This window comes from Salvelinus fontinalis, chromosome 26 (genome assembly GCF_029448725.1).
Source record: "Salvelinus fontinalis isolate EN_2023a chromosome 26, ASM2944872v1, whole genome shotgun sequence".
NCBI classification, from domain to species: domain Eukaryota; kingdom Metazoa; phylum Chordata; class Actinopteri; order Salmoniformes; family Salmonidae; genus Salvelinus; species Salvelinus fontinalis.
In genome coordinates this window covers 25,479,201-25,498,648 of record NC_074690.1, presented here as the reverse complement: position 1 = coordinate 25,498,648, position 19,448 = coordinate 25,479,201, and the positions used below count along the sequence as shown (strand labels likewise).

Sequence of the window (19,448 nt, the reverse complement as noted above, 5' to 3'; positions counted from 1 at the left end):
TCTTTTCACCTTAATCTGTTTTGAAATATAGAGCAGATTTCCATTACACAGCCACGCCGTTGGCATTCCTGCCTGGTTGTGCTGGATTGTAGTGCACGGACGCCGGAATGGGGCGAGCCCCGATATGAGGACAGAGTTGAGTCCAAAGACCAAGCCAGTCCAAGCTCTGGTGTAGTAGGCCTACTCTACCTGTCAGGGCACCAAGTTCACAGTCCACTGGTCAGCCATGTCAGCACATCTACCAGCTAGCCTATACTGAGTGGGAAATGGATATGACTCATAGTACAGGTACTACAAAATGGAAAAGACATTGAGGGAGGTTTGCTTTTTTTTGTTTTTTAGATAAACAAACGGCCTATTCTGTTTAATAGGCCTCTAATGCTATAGTGTCTTCCTTCCTGTTGTCAATTTTTCCACACTTCGCTGCCAAGGAACACTTGAAACAATACCTAAAGGTTGCTGCCATGCAAGTCTTCTCTTGTTCAGAAGGGCTCTTTCGAGGTGTCTCAGGTTGAGAATGTTCAGCCCTTCTGCATTGGGCAAACGCAATGGAGTTATCAGTCCAAATAGAACTCTACCAGTGCTGACATTTATTTGGTTGAAGGTGTAATAGGAATATATTTGTTGATGGATCATTAAGTCAAATTATCTTGAAGTGATTCCCAACGACGCATACTTCGAGTGACTTTCAAACGGACAAGATGTAGGCTACAAATAGTGGTGTGTTAGATGGAGTCCACGTTGACGTCCAAGATGCTGCTATCTGTCAAATGTAGATAGATTAACACCTATTTGTAGATGACTGTAAATATAACCATGCTACTATCATGTGATAACAGGTCACCCACTTAAAAAGCTTGCATACAAAGGACAAAGGTGACTGACTTATATGATTGCACTGAAAATCAATGCAGTTGATATAACATATGGTTGGTGTTAGACTGTTTAACCAAGTAATTAAGTCTGTTAGGTTAATCAATAACTGAGTCCCATTTGATTTTTACAGTCAGGTCCTCTAAGACCAGTGCAAAAGACCACTGGTCAGGGACCATATTCATAAAGCGTCTCAGAGTAGAAGTGCTGATCTAGGATCAGTTTTGCCGTTTACGTCATAATGAATAAGATGACATAGACAGCGGGGACTTGATCCTCCTCAGAGAGGCTTTGTGAATACGGCCCAGATGTTTGAATTGTGCATTGTAGCTCTCACGATGACAAACAGACTCCACTGGTCTCTGCTGTTCCAGGTGCAAGTGCAATGGCCATGCGAGTGAGTGTGCGAAAAACAACGGTTTCGGCAAGCCGGTTTGCAACTGCAAGCACAACACGGAGGGTGATGACTGCAATGTGTGTAAGCCGTTCTACAACGACCGTCCCTGGAGGAGAGCTACAGCCAATAACCCTAACGAGTGTCTGCGTAAGTCAGTCCCTTGCCATCCCAAATGGTACCCTATTCCCTATATAGTGCACCACTTTTGACCAGAGCTCTATGGACCCTAGTCAGGGGCCCTAGTCAAAAGTAGTGCACGACATAGGGAATAGGATACTATTTGGGACACAGCCCAGGAGATGAGTGTCTGCGTAAATCCCATAGCAAGAGATCCTTCCTGTTTCTGTGCAGGCCAGGCAGACATTCATATAATACTGCAAATGCATAACTAATCCGGTTCAGAACAGTCCACACCACACTTCTCACACCCACTTCCACACCCACCTCAATCTGCTTCAGGCCACATAATCTGCCATTTAGGGGAAAGTACGCCTGATATGTGAAATGTGCCAAATGAAATGCCCCACCCTTTAATGCAGGGAAGATTCAGTATGATGATGTTCCATATGTATGTGTTTCTACCACCCTTACATATATATTGAACCCATCATACGTTGTCCCTAAAACGTTATGGGGTAAACTGATAGCTTGTTTACCAAAGCCTGGTATGTAAAATGTGCTTTTCCCACTGAAATCCGGCAGTTTAAATTCTACTGCTTCCTCCCTAATATACACATACATTGATCTCACGCACACAAAAACGAATGGCTACTTTTTCTGGTGGTCCCAGCGTGCAACTGTAATGGCAAGAGTGCAGAGTGCTACTTTGACCCTGAGCTCTACCGTGCCACTGGCCACGGAGGACACTGCCGCAACTGTGCCGACTACACAGACGGGCCCAACTGTGAGCGCTGCCTGGACAACTACTACAGACACACATCTGGCACCCGCTGCCTGCCCTGCAGCTGCAACCCAGTAGGTAAGTGTCTGGAGTCTATACCAATAAATCCTTATGTGCATCCGAAATGGCACTCTATTCCCTACATAGTGCACTACTTTTGACCAGAGTGGTGTAGGCCCTGGTCAAAAGTTGTGCACTACATAGGGAATAGGGTGCCATTTGGGATGCAGATGTACTTTTTCTATTGAGGTTAAAGGATAAGTCCAATATGAAGCCAGGCTTTGTTGTGAAGGGACTGCCCTTGGTGCTGTTTTATGGGATTCAGCGACGAACCACAAGTCATAATTAGGGCTCGGAATTGCAAGGGACCTCACAATACGATACTATCACGATACTTGGGTGCCGATACAATATGTGCTGCGATTTGATACTGACATTTTATTGTAATTTGATGTTCCAAACATATTGCTCCATTTACTGTATGTCTGCTGCAGAGAGACAAAAGAGCGGGTGGGAATTTCTTTTGATCAGTAATGGAAATAAAAGACCTGGAGAACATGTTGACTCACTATTTAAAAATAATCTATAGGATTAAAAATAACAGCATTTTCATACATCCTCTGCTCTGTTACCTCATGCTACCATTATTGTGCAATGTGTAACCTAATGAAAACCACTGCAAAACGCATGTGACATCGATACTGCTTTAGCTGCCAATACGGGTTATTAGAACAAGACTGTCCGCATGTGATGTGAATTATCTGTGCTCTTAAAACATGATTGTCTGCATGTGTGTTAGAGGTCATCCAATTAGTCGGCATGGCCGACCGATTATCTTATAAAAGAAACGATCAATCTTCACATAATCACGAGTTAACGACACATGGTTGATGATATTACTAGGTTAACTAACTTGTCCTGCGTTGCTTATAATCAATGCGGTACCTGTTAATTTATCATTGAATCACAGCCTACACAGCCTGCTACCAAACTGGTGATGATTTAACAAAAGCGCATTTGCAAAAAAAGCACATTCATTGCACAAATGTACCTAACCATAAACATCAATGCCTTTCTTAAAATCAGTACACAGAAGTATTTAAACCTGCATATTTAGTTAAAATAAATGCATGTTAGCAGGTAATATTAACTAGGGAAATTGTGTCACTTCTCTTGCGTTCAGTGCAAGCAGAGTCAGGGGGTATATGCAACAGTTTGGGCTGCCTGGCTCGTTGCAAACTGTGTTTTCTTCCTAAGAAAGACCGTAATTAATTTGACAGAATTTTACATAATTATCACATAACATTGAAGGTTGTGCAATATTTAGACTTAGAGTTGCCACCTGTTCGATAAAATACAGAAAATAATATTTTGTTGAAAGAATAAACATGTAACAAACAAGAACAAGAAACAAAAACAAACCATTGTTTTCGAAATGATAGTTTCCGGATATGACCATAATGACCTAAGGCTCGTATTACTGTGCTTTGGACTAGTAACCGAAAGGTTGCAAGTTCAAATCCCCGAGCTGACAAGGTACAAATCTGTCGTTCTGCCCCTGAACAAGGAAGTTAAACCACTGTTCCTAGGCCGTCATTGAAAATAAGAATTTGTTCTTAACTGACTTGCCTAGTTAAATAAAGGTAAAATAAAATAACAGTGTTTATTATAATTAAGTCTATTATTTGATAGAGCAGTCTGACTGAGCGGTGAGCATTCAAACAGCACTTTACTGCGTTTGCGAGCAGCTCTTAGCAATGCTTGATTCACCGCGCTGTTTATGACGTCAAGCCTATCAACTCCCGAGATTAGGCTGGCAATACTAAAGTGCCTATAAGAACATCCAATAGTCAAAGGTATATGAAATACAAATGGTATAGGTTGGAATAGTCGATGCGTCATAATTCCTATAACTACAACCTAAAACTTCTTTAGCTGGGAATTATTCCAGGAGTGGGAATATTGAAGCACCAGCTTTCATATGCTCTCATGTTCTGAGCAAGGAACTTAAACTTTTTTAAATGGCACATATTGCACTTTTACTTAATTCTCCAACACTGTTTTTGCATTATTTAAACCAAATTGAACATGTTTCATTATTTATTTGAGACTAAATAGATTTTATTTATGTATTATGTTAAGTTAAAATAAAAGGGTTCATTGTTCATTCAGTATTGTTGTAATTGTCATTATTACAAATATATGTAAAAAAAATCGGCTGATTTTAATCGGTATCGGCGTTGAAAAATCCTAATCGGTCAACCTCTGTGTGTAGCAGTGTGCTGAAATGATGAACTGAGGTTGATCTCTGCTTCTATTTCCTCTCTACTGCCAGGCTCTCTGGCCACTCAGTGTGATAACACAGGACGCTGCAGCTGTAAACCAGGTGTGATGGGGGACAAGTGTGACCGCTGCCAACCTGGCTTTCACACATTGACCGAAGCAGGCTGCAGGTAAAAACCAGCACTAACAAGCCAATCACTGTTACAGCCACTCAACATGTCATTTATCTTTTTACTGCTCCAGATCAAACAATCTTAACGTTTTATTATGGTTCCTTCTAATGTATTTATCGTTTGCGCTTAATGTGTTTATTTGGGAGTGAGACGGAGCCCTTCAATTTTAGCGTGTATCCCAAATAAAGAAATGTAATGTAACCTTTATTTAACTTCGCAAGTCAGTTAAGAACAAATTCTTATTTACAATGACGGCCTACCCCAGCCAAACCTGGACGACGCAGGGCCAATTGTGTGCCGCCCTATCAAAGCCGGATGTGATCAACCTGGATTCGAACCAGGGAATGTAGCGACGCCTCTTGCACTGAGATGCAGTGCCTTAGACCGCTGCGCCACTTGGGACCCTACTCCAGGGCTCTGTTCATAAGTAGTGCACTATAGAGGGAATAGGATATCATTTTGAATGCAGTTTAGAGTTCTGCGCCAGGCACGCAATTGTCCTTTTACTTTATTTAAGGAAATCAACATGCTCGCAGCAGGTCTGCTTTAGATTGTGGCTGTCTGACCCATGCTGTTAATGTGAATGGCTGTGCTTCCCCTCTCCCCTCCATCGTCCCTCTGCTATCCAGACCTTGCTCCTGTAACCCTTCCGGAAGCACACAGGAGTGTGATGTCCAGACAGGCCGTTGCCAGTGCAAGGACAACGTGGAGGGCTTCAGCTGTGACAGGTCAGCGTCAGACCTACTCGCTCTCTCCGTCACAGGGATTCATTTTACACACACACACACACACACAACACAGAGACAGCACACACACAAACATGATTTCCTTATAACAAAAATATACTCTAACAAGGTGTGTTGTCAGTTAGGAATGTATTTTGTCTGGGAATATTTATGGGTTTAGAGTGACACAGGGTTACGAAAGACTGTCACTTAGGCAGTGGGATACGAGTTGGCTCCATTCGGCTCGTGCAACACAGTTAACGGTATTGTTCATTGGGGTGGTAAACTGTTTTAAAGGTACTTTGCTTTGCAGCATTTCAGCTCCTCTTCTGTTATCACATCCTTATGTTGAACTACAGATGTTTAAAAGCCGCCCCTGACACACAGAAACACAGGAGAGTACCCCTCTCTCAGTGAAAGAATGCTCTGTATGTGTGCAAAATGGAATTAGACCGGCCACATGGTTCCCCTAGCAGCGAAGGAGAAAATAGCCCATAGATAGCTCAACCCTCCCCACTGAGACAGACTGGCAGCCAGACCTTCTATGGCTTCTCCCAAGCCCAGTCACCCAGCCAGTCACCGCTGGCTTGTTTGCTGCCTGGAACACTTTTCTCTCTGCCTTTGTGCAATGGCCACCACCTTAGCCCCCTCTCACCCTCAAAAACAGCACCTTTCCCCTCCACAGCTCCAGCTCCACAGACGCTGGTGGGTGAAACATTCCTCCCAGCCACCCAGCCGGGCCACAGATGGAATGAATGACCCCCCCCCCCCAGCCACCCAGCCGGGCCACAGATGGAATGAATGACCCCCCCCCCCCCCAGTGTAGATATGCCCCAAATAGCACCCTATTCCCTATAATTTGGTCAAAAGTATTGTACCATATAAGGAATAGGATGCCATTTGGCACACTACAGTTAGTCAGATGCTGCATGGTCACTCACAACAAGAGACTGAAATTACAGACTGGTGTTTGTCTGTCTGCCTTTTAGGCGACAGCAGTTTCACAGTCTAATAAATTGTCATTCTCCCTGGCTGTCATTCGATTTAAACTGTCAATGTATTTTAGTCTCTGTTGAAATGTATATCCATATCATATGAGGACTCGAAAGGCAATGTAGGACTCATTATAGAATATAAGCTACGTCTCAAACTGAATGTCAATAGTTTCACATACAGTGCCTTCAGAAAGTATTCATACCCCTTGGCTACATAAGTATTCATACCCCTGAGTCAATACATGTTATAATCACCTTTGATAGCGATTACACCTGTGAGTCTTTCTGGCTAAGTCTCGGTGAGCATTTCACACCTGGATTGTACAATATTTGCAAATATTTTTTTTTTTTTAAATCTTTAAGCTCTGTCAAGTTGGGTGTTGATCGTTGCTAGACAGCCATTTTCAAGTCTTGCCATAGATTTTCAAGTACATTTAAGTCAAAACTGTAACTCAGCCACTCGGGAACGTTCAATGTTTTGGTGAGCAAGTCCAGTGTGTATTTGACCTTGTGTTTTAGGTTATTGTCCAGCTGAAAGGTGAATTTATCTCCCAGTGTCTGGTGGAAAGCAGACTGAACCAGGTTTTCCTCTAGGATTCTGCCTTTTCTTAGCTCCATTCAGTTTATTTTTTATCCTGAAAACTCCCCAGTCCTTAACAATTACAAGCATATCCATAACTTGATGCAGCCACCACTCTGCTTGAAAATATGGAGATTGGTACTCAGTAATGTATTGGATTTTCCCCAAACATAACTTTGTATTCAGGACAAAAGTGAATTGCTTTCCCATATTTCTTTGAAGTATTACTTTGGTGCCTTGTTGCAAACAGGATTAATGTTTTGGAATATTTTATTCTGTACAGGCTTCCCTCTTTTCACTCTGTCAATTAGGTTAGTATTGTCGTGTAACTACAATATTGTTTGTTGCGCCATCATTTTTTTCCTATCACAGCCATTAAACTCTTAACTGTGTTAAAGTTACCGTTGTCCTCATGGTGAATTTCCTGAGTTGTTTCCTTTCTCTCCGGCGACTGAGTTAGGAAGGATGTCTGTATCTTTGTAGTGACTGGGTGTATTAATACACCATCCAAAGTGTAATTAATAACTGCACCATGCTCAAAGAGATATTCAATGTCTGCTTTTTACATTTTTAGCCATCTACCAATAGGTGCTCTTCTTTGTGAGGTATTGCAAAACCTCCCTGGTCTTTGTGGTTGAATCTGTGTTTGAAATGCACTGCTCGACTGAGGGACCTTACAATTATCTGTATGTGTGGGGTACAGAGATGAGGTAGTCATTCAGAAATAATGTTAAAAACAATTGCACACAGAGTGAGTTCATGCAACTTATTATGTGACTTGTTAAGCACATTTTTACTCCTGAACTTAAATGGGTTGAATACTTATTGACTCAAGACATTTCAGCTTTTCATTTGTAGTTCATTTGTAAAAAAAGAAAAAGAAAAGAAAGAAAAGAAAAAAAAGATGAAAAAGAAAAGAAAAAAATCCACTTTGACATTATGGTGTATTGTGTGTAGGCCAGTGACACAGAATCTCAATTTAATACATTTTAAATTCAGGCTGTAACACAACAAAATGTAGAAAAAGGTCAAGGGGTGTGAATTATTTCTGAAGGCACTGTATCCAATCCTAAAGCCTCATTTTACCTCCGTTTTATTCTGGTAACTTTTTATGAAATCGATTGACTATGTTGACTATCTATTTGCAGATTTAGACTTACCCATTGCGCATATCATTTTTTATGGACTTTGCAATTAAAAGGCTGTGGTTTATTTTAGGTGTAAGCTGGGCTACTTCAACATGGACCCCCAGAACCCTCAGGGTTGCACTCCGTGCTTCTGCTTCCAGCATTCATCTGTCTGTGACAGCGCTGAAGGCTACAGCATTGACACAGTCTCCTCCACCTTCGACCGAGGTAAGCCCATACACACCTTTTCATTATGGGCTGTTCTGGCTCGGACAAGGCTTATATTTTATTAAGCTGGAGGAAGTTTCTAGAAATATTCCGAAAGTATGCAAATAAATCACTTAAGTTTTGGAACAGGTATTTGTGATGTAAAGTTATTTGATAGAATTGATTGTAACAAATTTAAAACCTGTTCCTAGATGATGAGCAGTGGACAGGCCAGCAGCGTGACGGCTCCAGTGTTTCAGTCCAGTGGTCTGCTGGTGGAGAGATCTCCCTCATCTCCGATGACTACTTCCCAATCTACTTTGTGGCTCCAGGTACTGTGTGACTGACACTAACTCAAAATCTTTTATTGTGAAAGATGCATTTAAATTGTATTTTTTTACTATTTGAGGACTTAATTTAAGTGAGCCCATGGGGAAACCGTGTGATTGCCCCAAAGACCTATGGGAGATGGTGTTTTATCTAAATTGTGGCAACATTGTTGAAGTGATCCTAACATGTATTTTTTGTTATGTCATTACTGTAGAGAGGTTCCTGGGCAATCAGCTGCTGAGCTATGGCCAGAATCTCACCCTGAACTTCCGGGTGGACAGGAGAGACACGCGCCTCTCAGCCGAGGATGTGGTTCTGGAGGGGGCTGGTCTCAGAGTGGCTGTGCCTCTCATTGCTCAGGGAAATGCCTATCCTGGCGAGAACATGCAGACGTTTGTGTTCAGGTGTGTGGAAATCATACAGACGTACCCCAGAGATGTGTATAGAATACCAGCACAACAAAAGTTCATAATTTGAAGTTGGCTTTTTCCAGCATATTCTGTTGTAATAACATAATTTAGAAATTGTCACATAGAAAGCAAACGCATGAAGTTGTCGTATGTTATCTGATGTTGTGAATGCCCCATGAACTGGTTTTTTTTTTTCTGTCAGGCTCCATGACAGCACAGACTACCCCTGGAGGCCCACCCTCACTCACTCAGAGTTCCAGAAGCTTCTGCACAATCTGACGTCCATCAAGATCCGTGGCACCTACAGCGAGAGAAGTATGCACTCTTCCATCTCACCTCATTTCACTATGTAAACCATGCATACATCCTGGTTCAGGGCCTGTATTCATAAAGGATCTTAGAGTAGGACTACTGATCTATGATCATGTTTCCCCTGTTCATATAATCTTATGTATTATGATCTAAAACACAAAAAAACGGATCCTAGGTCAGCACTGCTACTTAAAGACGCTTTATGAATATGGGCGTAGGACTACAGTAGTGTCTGTCGGATTGGACCATGACAAGCGGCAAGTTAGTTAGGTCTAGCGAACTGATAAACTTGAATTTCATATCCTTTTATCAGTTCTGAGGACATCACGGAGAGGATGTTGAAACTCCAGTCTAGTCATTATATTAGTGTGCAGGTTATGGCTGAATTTCTCATTTCCCCTATTGACACAATGTGGTGGTGATTTACCCTGTTATTGAAGTCATCAGATCCTCTCAGAACAAATATCCATATAACTCTAAGAACAAAGCCATATAGTAACATTCAGGTACCCCACTACTTTAGACATGACCAGTGAGGCCTAATTAATGAAATGCAAATTAAAAGCTGGGAGACAAGAATGTTGGTGGTCTGTATCTTTGATTCCATGTTCACGACGGTAGGCAAGGCACTTTGGTCACCGTTTCAGCCTAGTGGTCTTTCTTAAGGCAAGAAACGGATATGATCTAATCAGTGCTCATCGTTCCCCAGGTGCTGGTTACCTTGACGATGTGAAGCTGATCACGGCGAGGAGAGGTCCCGGGAGCCCGGCTCGCTGGGTAGAGAAGTGTACCTGCCCTCAAGGCTACGTGGGACAGCACTGTGAGAGGTGCGCCCTGCGATACAGGAGGAGCAGACCAGACCTGGGGCCCTTCAGTTCCTGTGACTCCTGCAACTGTAACGCACACAGTGACACGTGCAGCCCCGACACAGGTCAGTGAGATGATAATGACCGGCATGAGTCCCAAATGGCTCCCTATGTAGTGCACTACTTTAGAGCCGGGCCCATAAGGAAACGATAAAGCCCAGAGGACTAGAGGTTAGAGACAAGTCCTCAATCACCGCGTGACTCGTTGGGTAAATGTCCCAGACAGGAGTCATATAGTGGACTTGGGCCCCTGTGACTGTATTTGTATCTGCTTGGTGAATTGTGTCTGCGTTTGGAACCGTGGGGGGTTGCACATTAAATGTCCCCTTTATAGACCATGGAACAGAACAGAGAGTAACAGATCACACTGTCATCCAGTAATAACACACTGCTATAAAGAGATTTATCTGTGTGCCCAATGGTTTAAAACATGACTGATAGGCAGGCTACTCTCTCCTCATCTACTCTAAAGAGGTGTCTGGATGGAATAATAGTGGGGCCCTTTAAACTCTCATCTTAGACTCCCCTCTGGTGGTGGCTAGAGGCATGACGTGTGTGTTTTTGACATGTCTGTTTGAAGGGATGTGTGACTGCCAACACAACACAGCTGGGCTCAGTTGTGAGAGGTGTAAAGACGGTTACTATGGAGACTCCACTGTGGGCAGTTCCAGCGACTGCAAGCCCTGCCCCTGCCCCGGAGGATCCACTTGTGCTGTTGTGCCCAAGACCAAGGAGGTTGTCTGCACCAACTGTCCTACTGGAACCACAGGTAATAATAAACCATTTGCTGTACACTTTTTTATTAAATATATAAATAATCTGGGATTTAGACAGACTTTAGACAACCGACTTTGTCGATACATAGAACCACAAGTAATTAGAACTGGTTGGAGTACTCTGTAGATTGTTTTGAAAGTCTTTAAAAAATACTTGTTTAATTATTTACTGTTAATTCACAAAATATTAAAATACACAGTTAAAAACATAAATAATTTTTCCATATTGTGTATTGTATGTACTTATTTCTTAATTTAGTTTAGAAGTTGTTGCTATGGAAGCTTTTATTCGATTTTCACATATGTTCATATTCACGTAATCCAAACAATGAATTGCATCTTTCCGCAGGCAAGCGCTGCGAGCTGTGTGATGACGGTTTCTTCGGAGACCCCCTGGGGGAGAACGGGCAGGTGAGGGTCTGTCGGGCCTGTAAGTGTAGCGACAACATCGACCCCAACGCTGTGGGCAACTGTGACAGAGAGACCGGGGAGTGCCTCAAGTGTATCTACAACACAGACGGCTTCTTCTGTGACCGCTGCAAAGAGGGCTTCTATGGAAACCCTCTGGCCACCAACGCCAATGACAAGTGCAAAGGTAAGACGAGAAAATGACTAGCATGACTTTTGGGTCGTGTGTGTGTATACTCGAGTTCCACATACTGTACAGATATGACTGATGTTGGCTGATGTGTTTATTGGTAGTAATGGGGGTCTCTTCCCCCTCCTGTGTTAATGGGGGTCTCTTCCCCCACCTGTGTTAATGGGGGTCTCTTCCCCCACCTGTGTTAATGGGGGTCTCTTCCCCCACCTGTGTTAATGGGGGTCTCTTCCCCCACCTGTGTTAATGGGGGTCTCTTCCCCCACCTGTGTTAATGGGGGTCTCTTCCCCCACCTGTGTTAATGGGGGTCTCTTCCCCCCCCTGTGTTAATGGGGGTCTCTTCCCCCACCTGTGTTAATGGGGGTCTCTTCCCCCACCTGTGTTAATGGGGGTCTCTTCCCCCACCTGTGTTAATGGGGGTCTCGACCTCCTCCTGTTCCCAAATAGACAGTGTTCTGTTCCATTGTACCGTGTGTACAGTTCAGATGTACTATACAGAGGTGACTGATGCTTACTGTGTTAGCCATGGGTTTCTTTTGTCTCCCCTGTCCCCAGCCTGCTCCTGCTCTCCATATGGCACAGTGGACAGACAGACCAGCTGTCTACAGGTCACAGGCCAGTGCCAGTGTTTCCCCCACGTCACCAACAGGGACTGCAGCGCCTGTCAGCCTGGCTTCTTCAACCTGCGGAGCGGAACAGGCTGTGAACAGTCAGTAACAGTACCCACTTTGCCAACACCTCAATATGGATATTTAGTGAAAGTGTTTCTTAGTAGGAATAGAGGTCTATGAAGCTTTTCCCTGTCTGATTTTGATCACTGTACCTCAACTGTTGCTGTTTTCTTATTGGAAATAGAGGCTGTAATACGCTATCTGTCGGATTTGGATCTCTGGTATGTTTCTAAGTTGTAATGTGTCTTGACCTTATTTGATATCATGACAGATGCAACTGCAATTCTATTGGGTCCACCAACGGTCAGTGTGACATCGGTTCCGGTCAGTGTGAATGCCAGCCCGGCGTCACCGGTCAGCACTGTGAACGATGTGAGGTCAACTTCTTCGGATTCGGATTGTCAGGCTGCAAACGTACGCTTTCTCTTTCTTAAATCTCACTTTAATCTCTCTTTAACATGATGAAACTCTGAGAATGCGTCTTAATGAGCCATGCAGTTGTGTGTGACTATATTACTTGAGTAGGTTGTGACATGGTCTAATGGGAAGAGAATATCATCATAACCTGAAGTCTAACTGTATTTATTGTCATTATGTATTTTCAACCTCCGCTCTAAAATCACACTCATGTTTCAAGAGCCTCTTTAATTTTGGCCAGTTTCTCATCTCTCTTTATTCTTCTTCTGCTCTAGCGTGCGACTGTGACCCAGAGGGCTCCTCGACGGCCCAGTGTAAAGAAGATGGCCGCTGTGCGTGCCTTCCAGGCTTTGTGGGAGCCAGGTGTGACATGTGTGAGGAGAACTACTTCTACAACCGCTCTACTCCCAGCTGCCAGCAGTGTCCGTCCTGTTACTCCCTCGTCAGAGACAAGGTAAAGAATCTTGGTGTTGTTTTTGTCAGTGGATTATTTTGTCAAAGTTGAGTTCTATCACACCATCTCTTCTCTGTCCTTTCCTGTCTCTCCCCTGTCTCTGTCCAATAAACTTCAAATATCCTTATAAAATATATATTTAATGAAGTTGAGTGTGCTTAACATGTCTGTACAGCTGCATAGGAACCCACTCTAAGCCTTGTGGTTTTACTCTTACGTAGGTGAACCAGCAGAGACAGAAGCTGCATGACCTGCAGACTTTGATTGACAACCTGGGCTCCACATCAGAGACTGTGAGTGACAAGGCATTTGAGGACCGACTGAAGGAGGCAGAGAAATCTATCATGGACCTACTGGACGAGGCTCAGACCAGCAAAGGTGCAAGCCTCGACCCTTTCGGGGATTTTATAATATTGACATGTAATGTCTCGCTTGCTTGAAGAGATGCTGTTCTATTCAATAGCCATTAGATGAAATTGATCATATACATTTTTTAGGACATAATGGGTTAAACAGACGTTATTCCCCAAGAGGGGAATTTGATGGTGTCACTAGGTTGAAACAATGCTGTTCTTGTCAACTAGAATTAGATCAAATGAATCATGAATTTGAGTATTTTATTTGTATATATATTGAAAGATTTAGGCAGGGATTAAACCCCGGTCTCCGGGGCCATACATGTACATATATAAACTCCGTAAAAAAAAAAAAAGGAAACATTCCTTTTTCATGACCCTGTCTTTCAAAGATAATTTGTAAAAATCCAAATAACTTCACAGATCTTCATTGTAAAGGGTTTAAACACTGTTTTCCATGCTTGTTCAATGAACCATAAACAATTAACGACCGTTCCACAGGTGCATGTTCATTAAGACACTAACAGCTTACAGACGGTAGGCAATGATGGTCACAGTTATGAAAACTTAGGACACTAAAGATGCCTTTCTACTGACTGAAAAACACCAAAAGAGAGATGCCCAGGGTCCCTGCTCATCTGCGTGAACGTGCCTTAGGCATGCTGCAAGGAGGCATGAGGACTGCAGATGTGGCCATGGCAATAAATTGCAATGTCTGTACTGAGACGCCTAAGACAGCGCTACAGAGCAGACCACGTGTAACAACACCTGCACAGAAGCGGTCATCACACCTGCGGGACAGGTACAGATGGCAACAACAACTGCCTGAGTTACACCAGGAAAGCACAATCCTTGCATCAGTACTTAGACTGTCCACAATAGGCTGAGAGAAGCTGGACTGAGGGCTTGTAGGCCTGTTGTAAGGCAGGTCCTCACCAGACATCACCGGCAACAACGATGGACACAAACCCACCATCGCGGGACCATACACGACTGGCAAAAAGTGCTCTTCACTGACGAGTTGAGGTTTTGTCTCCCAGGGGTGATGTTCGGATATGTGTTTATCGTCGAAGGAATGAGCGTTACAGCGAGGCCTGTACTCTGGAGCGGGATCGTTTTGGAGGGGGCTGTGTATCACAGAATCATCAGACTGAGCTTGTTATTGCAGGCAATCTCAACGCTGTGCGTTACAGGGAAGACATCCTCCTCCTTCATGCGGTACCCTTCCTGTAGGCTCATCCTGACATGACCCTCCAGCATGACAATGCCACCAGCCATACTGCTCGTTCTGTGCGTGATTTCCTGCAAGACAGGATGTCAGTGTTCTGCCATGGCCAGCGAAGAGCAAGGATCTCAATCCCATTGACCACGTCTGGGACCTGTTGGATCGGAGGGTGAGGGCTAGGGCCATTCCCCCCCAGAAATGTCTGGGAACTTGCAGGTGCCTTGGTGAAAGTTTGGGGTAACATCTCACACAAGAACTGGCAAATCTGTTGCAGTCCATGAGTAGGAGATGCACTGCAGTACTTAATGCAGCTGGTGGTCACACCAGATTCTGACTGTTACTTTTGATTTTGACCCCCCCCCTTTGTTCAGGGACACATTATTCCATTTCTGTTAGTCACGTGTTTGTGGAACTTGTTCAGTTCATGTCTCAGTTGTTGAATCTTGTTATGTTCGTACAAATGTTTACACATGTTAAGTTTGCTGAAAGTAAGCGCAGTTGACAGTGAGAGGACGTTTATTTTTTGGCTGAGTTAACATGGGAGTATTCCACTCAGAATGGGACTTGTGAATGCTGCTTTTGTTTTTTCAGATGTGGACAAAGGCCTGCTGGAACGCCTGGGGAAACTGAACAGCACACTGACCACTCAGTGGAATCGTCTGCAGAACATCAGGAACACCGTGGACAACACCGGAACCCAGGCCGACGAGGCCCGCAACCGGGTACGAGATGCTGAGAGCCTGATCGGCCGCGCCCGCGAGGAACTGGACAAGGCCAAGGACGCCATCAGCAAACTGGTGGGTCATCCCGTAATTAATTATTTTAAATGTGACGTCAGTAACTAAACATGCGTCCCGAATGTTACCCTATTCCCTATATAGTACACCACTTTTGCTTATAGGGCCCTGGTCAAGAAGAGTGAATTATATCGGGGAAAGGATGCCATTTGGGACGCAACCTAAGACATTTGGAGGACTGATCCCATGATCTCACAGCATTATCTAATTTGGATGTAGTTTATTTTTACTGTTCTTGTTGCATAAACCCTTAGTTCATGTTTGTTCCCAACCATAGCACACTGATTAATGCCTTCGTCCTGCATGAGAGAAACAACAGGATGTTCATTGATTCCCTACTTTATTATTTTTCTCCTCCAGGACATCAAAGCACCCTCAATCAGTGGAGATCCTAACAACATGACCCTTCTGGCAGAGGAGGCTCGCAATCTGGCCGACAAGTAAGGACTGTAGCTACAATTATGAAATAATTATGTTCTCTGAAATGTATTGCTCCATACAATCCACCCTGGTTTGCTGGATATGCAATTCTTCTGAGTGGGAGGGGGGAAAGTGCACATGCCAAATAATAAACACCTTATCACCACTTTTGATTTTATTATTTGATTATATTCTTGCGCTGCAAGAAACCAAAAGACAGCTTCGTCTATGAAAAACAAATCTAATCCCTCTGTTTCCTCTGCAGACATAAAATGGACGCGGATCAAATTGAGAAGATCGCCAAGGATGCCAACGACACGTCCACCAAGGCTCTCAACCTGCTGACAAAGACTCTAGATGGCGAGGGCAAGACCAACCAAGACATTGATGAGCTCAACAGGAAGTATGTCACTGTCTGCAACAATGATTCCTCTCTCGCTCTCCTAAACTACAATTACATCATACTAACGTTGATCCTGTCAGGAAAATGTCTTATAAGCTAGTACATGTTCAAATCCCCTCAAGAGTTTTATAATTGAGCTATCATGTTCATCCACTCAGGTACAATGAGGCGAAGGACCTGGCCAAGAACCTGGAGAAACAGGCCAACAAGGTGCATGCTGAGGCAGAGGAGGCAGGCGACAAAGCCCTGAAGATCTACGCTAACCTGACAAGCCTGCCACCTTTCAACACCAAATCACTGGAGGTCAGTTACATGAAGTGACCGTAACCCTCTTTTAGGTGGAGACTGTCTCCATCCCAAACGGCACCCTATTCTCTAGTGCACTACTGGTCAAAAGTAGTGCACTAGAAAGAGAATAAGGAGCCATTTGGGACAAAGACACTCATCAGGAATCATTCCATTTATTTTATGTATTTAACAAACCTTTGAAATATGTTCCCAGTCTGAGTGAGTGACAGGTTACTCTTCAGAGTCATTGAAAGTGTTTGTGTATCACAAGACATACATGTAAAGGGCCGTGAGGACATTACTGGAGTAGTTTAAAAGTCTGGAAGGATCTTGACATCTGATTATAGGACGAAGCGAGCAAGATCAAGAAGGAAGCGTCTGACCTGGACAAGCTGATTGACAAGACCGAGAAAGAGTACAACGACTTGAGGGACGACCTGAGAGGGAAGGAGACTGAGGTCCGCAAGCTGCTGGAGAAGGGCAAGACGGAGCAGCAGGTAGGACAAGAGACCTTTAACTTGGGGTTGCAAAAATGTCCCAAAATTTCCAGGTTTTCCAAAAATCCCGGTTGGAGAACTCCCAGATTTCCTCCTGATTCCAAGAAACTTCCAACCAGGAGTTTTTGAAAACCTGGGAATTTTGGGAAAGTCGCCAGAATTTCACAACTCTATTTAGATCTATGTCTCATGTAGAGATTGTGATGGTTTCACCCCCCCTTTGAAATTGCTAGTGTGTCTCCATTTTACGATTTAGCTTTAACATGCCTCATTAAATAAGGCATGCAATTGAAAATGACCACATTTGCATATGTGACGAATTACCACAGCATTGATTGGCCTCCTCACTCCTTCAGCCACTAAGTATAGCGATAATGAGCAAGCTGTAAAGTCAGAATTATTCAAATTAATTGAGCTGTTTTGTCTGTTTTAGTTGTCCATGGGTTGTGTCTCAAATGGCATCATATTTCCTATAAACTGCACTACTTTTCCCAGAGCCATATAGGGTGCCATTTGTTACACAATGGAACTAATGACTGTCTCCATCTGTCCCTGTAGACTGCCGATCAGTTGCTGGCTCGTGTCGATGCTGCCAAGGCGCTGGCTGAGGAGGCCGCCAAGAAGGGGAGGACCACCTACCAGGAGGCCCAAGACATTCTGCGAAATCTGAGAGGTACTTAGTAGCAGGACTGGTGGAGATGCCAGGGAAATGCCCCTTTCTGCCTGATGGTAGAGGATTTATTCAGAATTGTTGGAGTAAAAACCATATCGAGACAACTATGCTTTAAACACTACATTTTTTCTCTCAGATGGATGTTAAAGAGAAAATACCATTGTTGTATAAAATATGGTTATAGTATTGAGATATAGTATATTTAATTTAGGTGTTTACTCAACCTTTCTTCTCATTGTCTTTGGTGCGTCCAACACAGATTTTGACAAGCGGGTGAATGACAACAAGACGGCAGCTGAGGACGCCATGAAGAGAATCCCAGAGATCAACGCTACCATCATCGCGGCCAATGAGAAGACCAAGCAGGCTGAGGGGGCACTAGGCAACGCAGCTGCAGACGCCAAGGAGGCCAAGAGCAAGGCAGAGGGGGCAGAAAAGATAGCCAGCGCTGTGCAGAAGGTACATAATATTACTGGTATATTGTTATATTATAGCCACGTAATTTATGACCATTTATGCTACTGTCCTGAAATGACGTGGCCAAAATCAGTGGTGGCCTCTTGATATTAACAGTGTTTCTCAGTAGATTAAATGTATTGAAAATCTATTATTTTTGTGGTCATCAAATGTGATGTTTCACATAGAATAATCAACCCACTTTCAAACTGACAACATGCACTAAGCCCCCTCTGTCCCCTTCTCATCTGATGTATCAAATAATAAACTATTCAACCTATAAGAAATTATATACCTGCTCTCAAATTGTCAACATGCACTAATCCCCATTTGTCTGTTCACCCCACAGGGTTCTGCTAAGACCAAGGCGGATGCAGAGAAGGCCTTTGAGGACACTATGATACTGGATGGGGAGGTGAACGGCATGATGGACCAGCTGAGTGCAGCCGAGGCAGAGCTGGCCAAGAAGAAAGCTGAGGCCGACCAGGACATGATGATGGCTAGCATGGTGCGTGTCTGCCTGGTCGGCATCCCAAATGGCCCCCTATTCCCTGTGTAGTGCACTACATTTGACCAGGGCCCATAGGGCTCTCGTCAAAAGTAGTGCATCAAATAGGGGAATAGGGTGCCATTTGGGATGCAATCCTCTGTCTGGGGCGCTGTTTAAATCCAATGATGTCATTAGATTCTCATAACCTTAGGAACCCAATACTTAGGAATTCCTAGAAGATCTCTTTGGGTTGGAAATCAGAGAGCTCTGAGAATGTTTGTGCATAGAAGCTGTCTACACAGAGCTTGAGTTGCTCAATGTTTGTAGTTCTTGTCAATGTTGTTTAGAGAAAAAATAAACAATGAGGCTTAACATTAAGAAAAGGAAGTGGATGAACACTGCTGAGGGTTAAGGAAGTCTCACAAGTGTTTTACAACTGTTTATGATCGTTGTGGTCTGTAATTCTGACTCTGACATGTCAACTATGTTGTTTTGGTATTTCAGGCATCAGACAATGCGAAGGAAGCAGAGGACAACGCCCGCAAAGCCAAGAGTGCTGTCAGGACCGTTCTCAACACCATCAACGACCTGCTCAAGTCACTGGGTGAGTGAATGGTATTTGATTTAGCAAACTGGTTATTTTTGTGGAGGTAAGAATACAAGCAGGGCTATAATTAAGTATTGTCATTTTATGTAATCATTGTTTCTGGCTTGTGTGTAACCAAACAATATTCCATCAGTCAGGGT

General features: G+C 43.7%; 1 protein-coding gene across 1 annotated transcript in view; it reads left to right on the top strand.

Annotated features, from left to right (window-relative positions):
* LOC129824004 (laminin subunit gamma-1-like) overlaps positions 1–19,448 on the top strand; it is a 75,367-nt gene that overhangs the window by 51,951 nt on the left and 3,968 nt on the right. The window contains exons 4-27 of the mRNA XM_055883246.1: positions 1,248–1,417; positions 2,061–2,249; positions 4,507–4,624; positions 5,257–5,355; positions 8,146–8,282; positions 8,474–8,593; positions 8,806–8,995; positions 9,204–9,316; positions 10,023–10,244; positions 10,760–10,948; positions 11,305–11,550; positions 12,110–12,263; positions 12,497–12,639; positions 12,918–13,096; positions 13,318–13,474; positions 15,269–15,474; positions 15,835–15,914; positions 16,160–16,297; positions 16,456–16,600; positions 16,933–17,082; positions 17,641–17,755; positions 18,015–18,214; positions 18,561–18,719; positions 19,206–19,305. Of these exons, the coding sequence (XP_055739221.1) occupies positions 1,248–1,417; positions 2,061–2,249; positions 4,507–4,624; positions 5,257–5,355; positions 8,146–8,282; positions 8,474–8,593; positions 8,806–8,995; positions 9,204–9,316; positions 10,023–10,244; positions 10,760–10,948; positions 11,305–11,550; positions 12,110–12,263; positions 12,497–12,639; positions 12,918–13,096; positions 13,318–13,474; positions 15,269–15,474; positions 15,835–15,914; positions 16,160–16,297; positions 16,456–16,600; positions 16,933–17,082; positions 17,641–17,755; positions 18,015–18,214; positions 18,561–18,719; positions 19,206–19,305 (3,719 nt within the window). The remainder of the gene's footprint in view (positions 1–1,247; positions 1,418–2,060; positions 2,250–4,506; positions 4,625–5,256; positions 5,356–8,145; positions 8,283–8,473; positions 8,594–8,805; positions 8,996–9,203; positions 9,317–10,022; positions 10,245–10,759; positions 10,949–11,304; positions 11,551–12,109; positions 12,264–12,496; positions 12,640–12,917; positions 13,097–13,317; positions 13,475–15,268; positions 15,475–15,834; positions 15,915–16,159; positions 16,298–16,455; positions 16,601–16,932; positions 17,083–17,640; positions 17,756–18,014; positions 18,215–18,560; positions 18,720–19,205; positions 19,306–19,448) is intronic.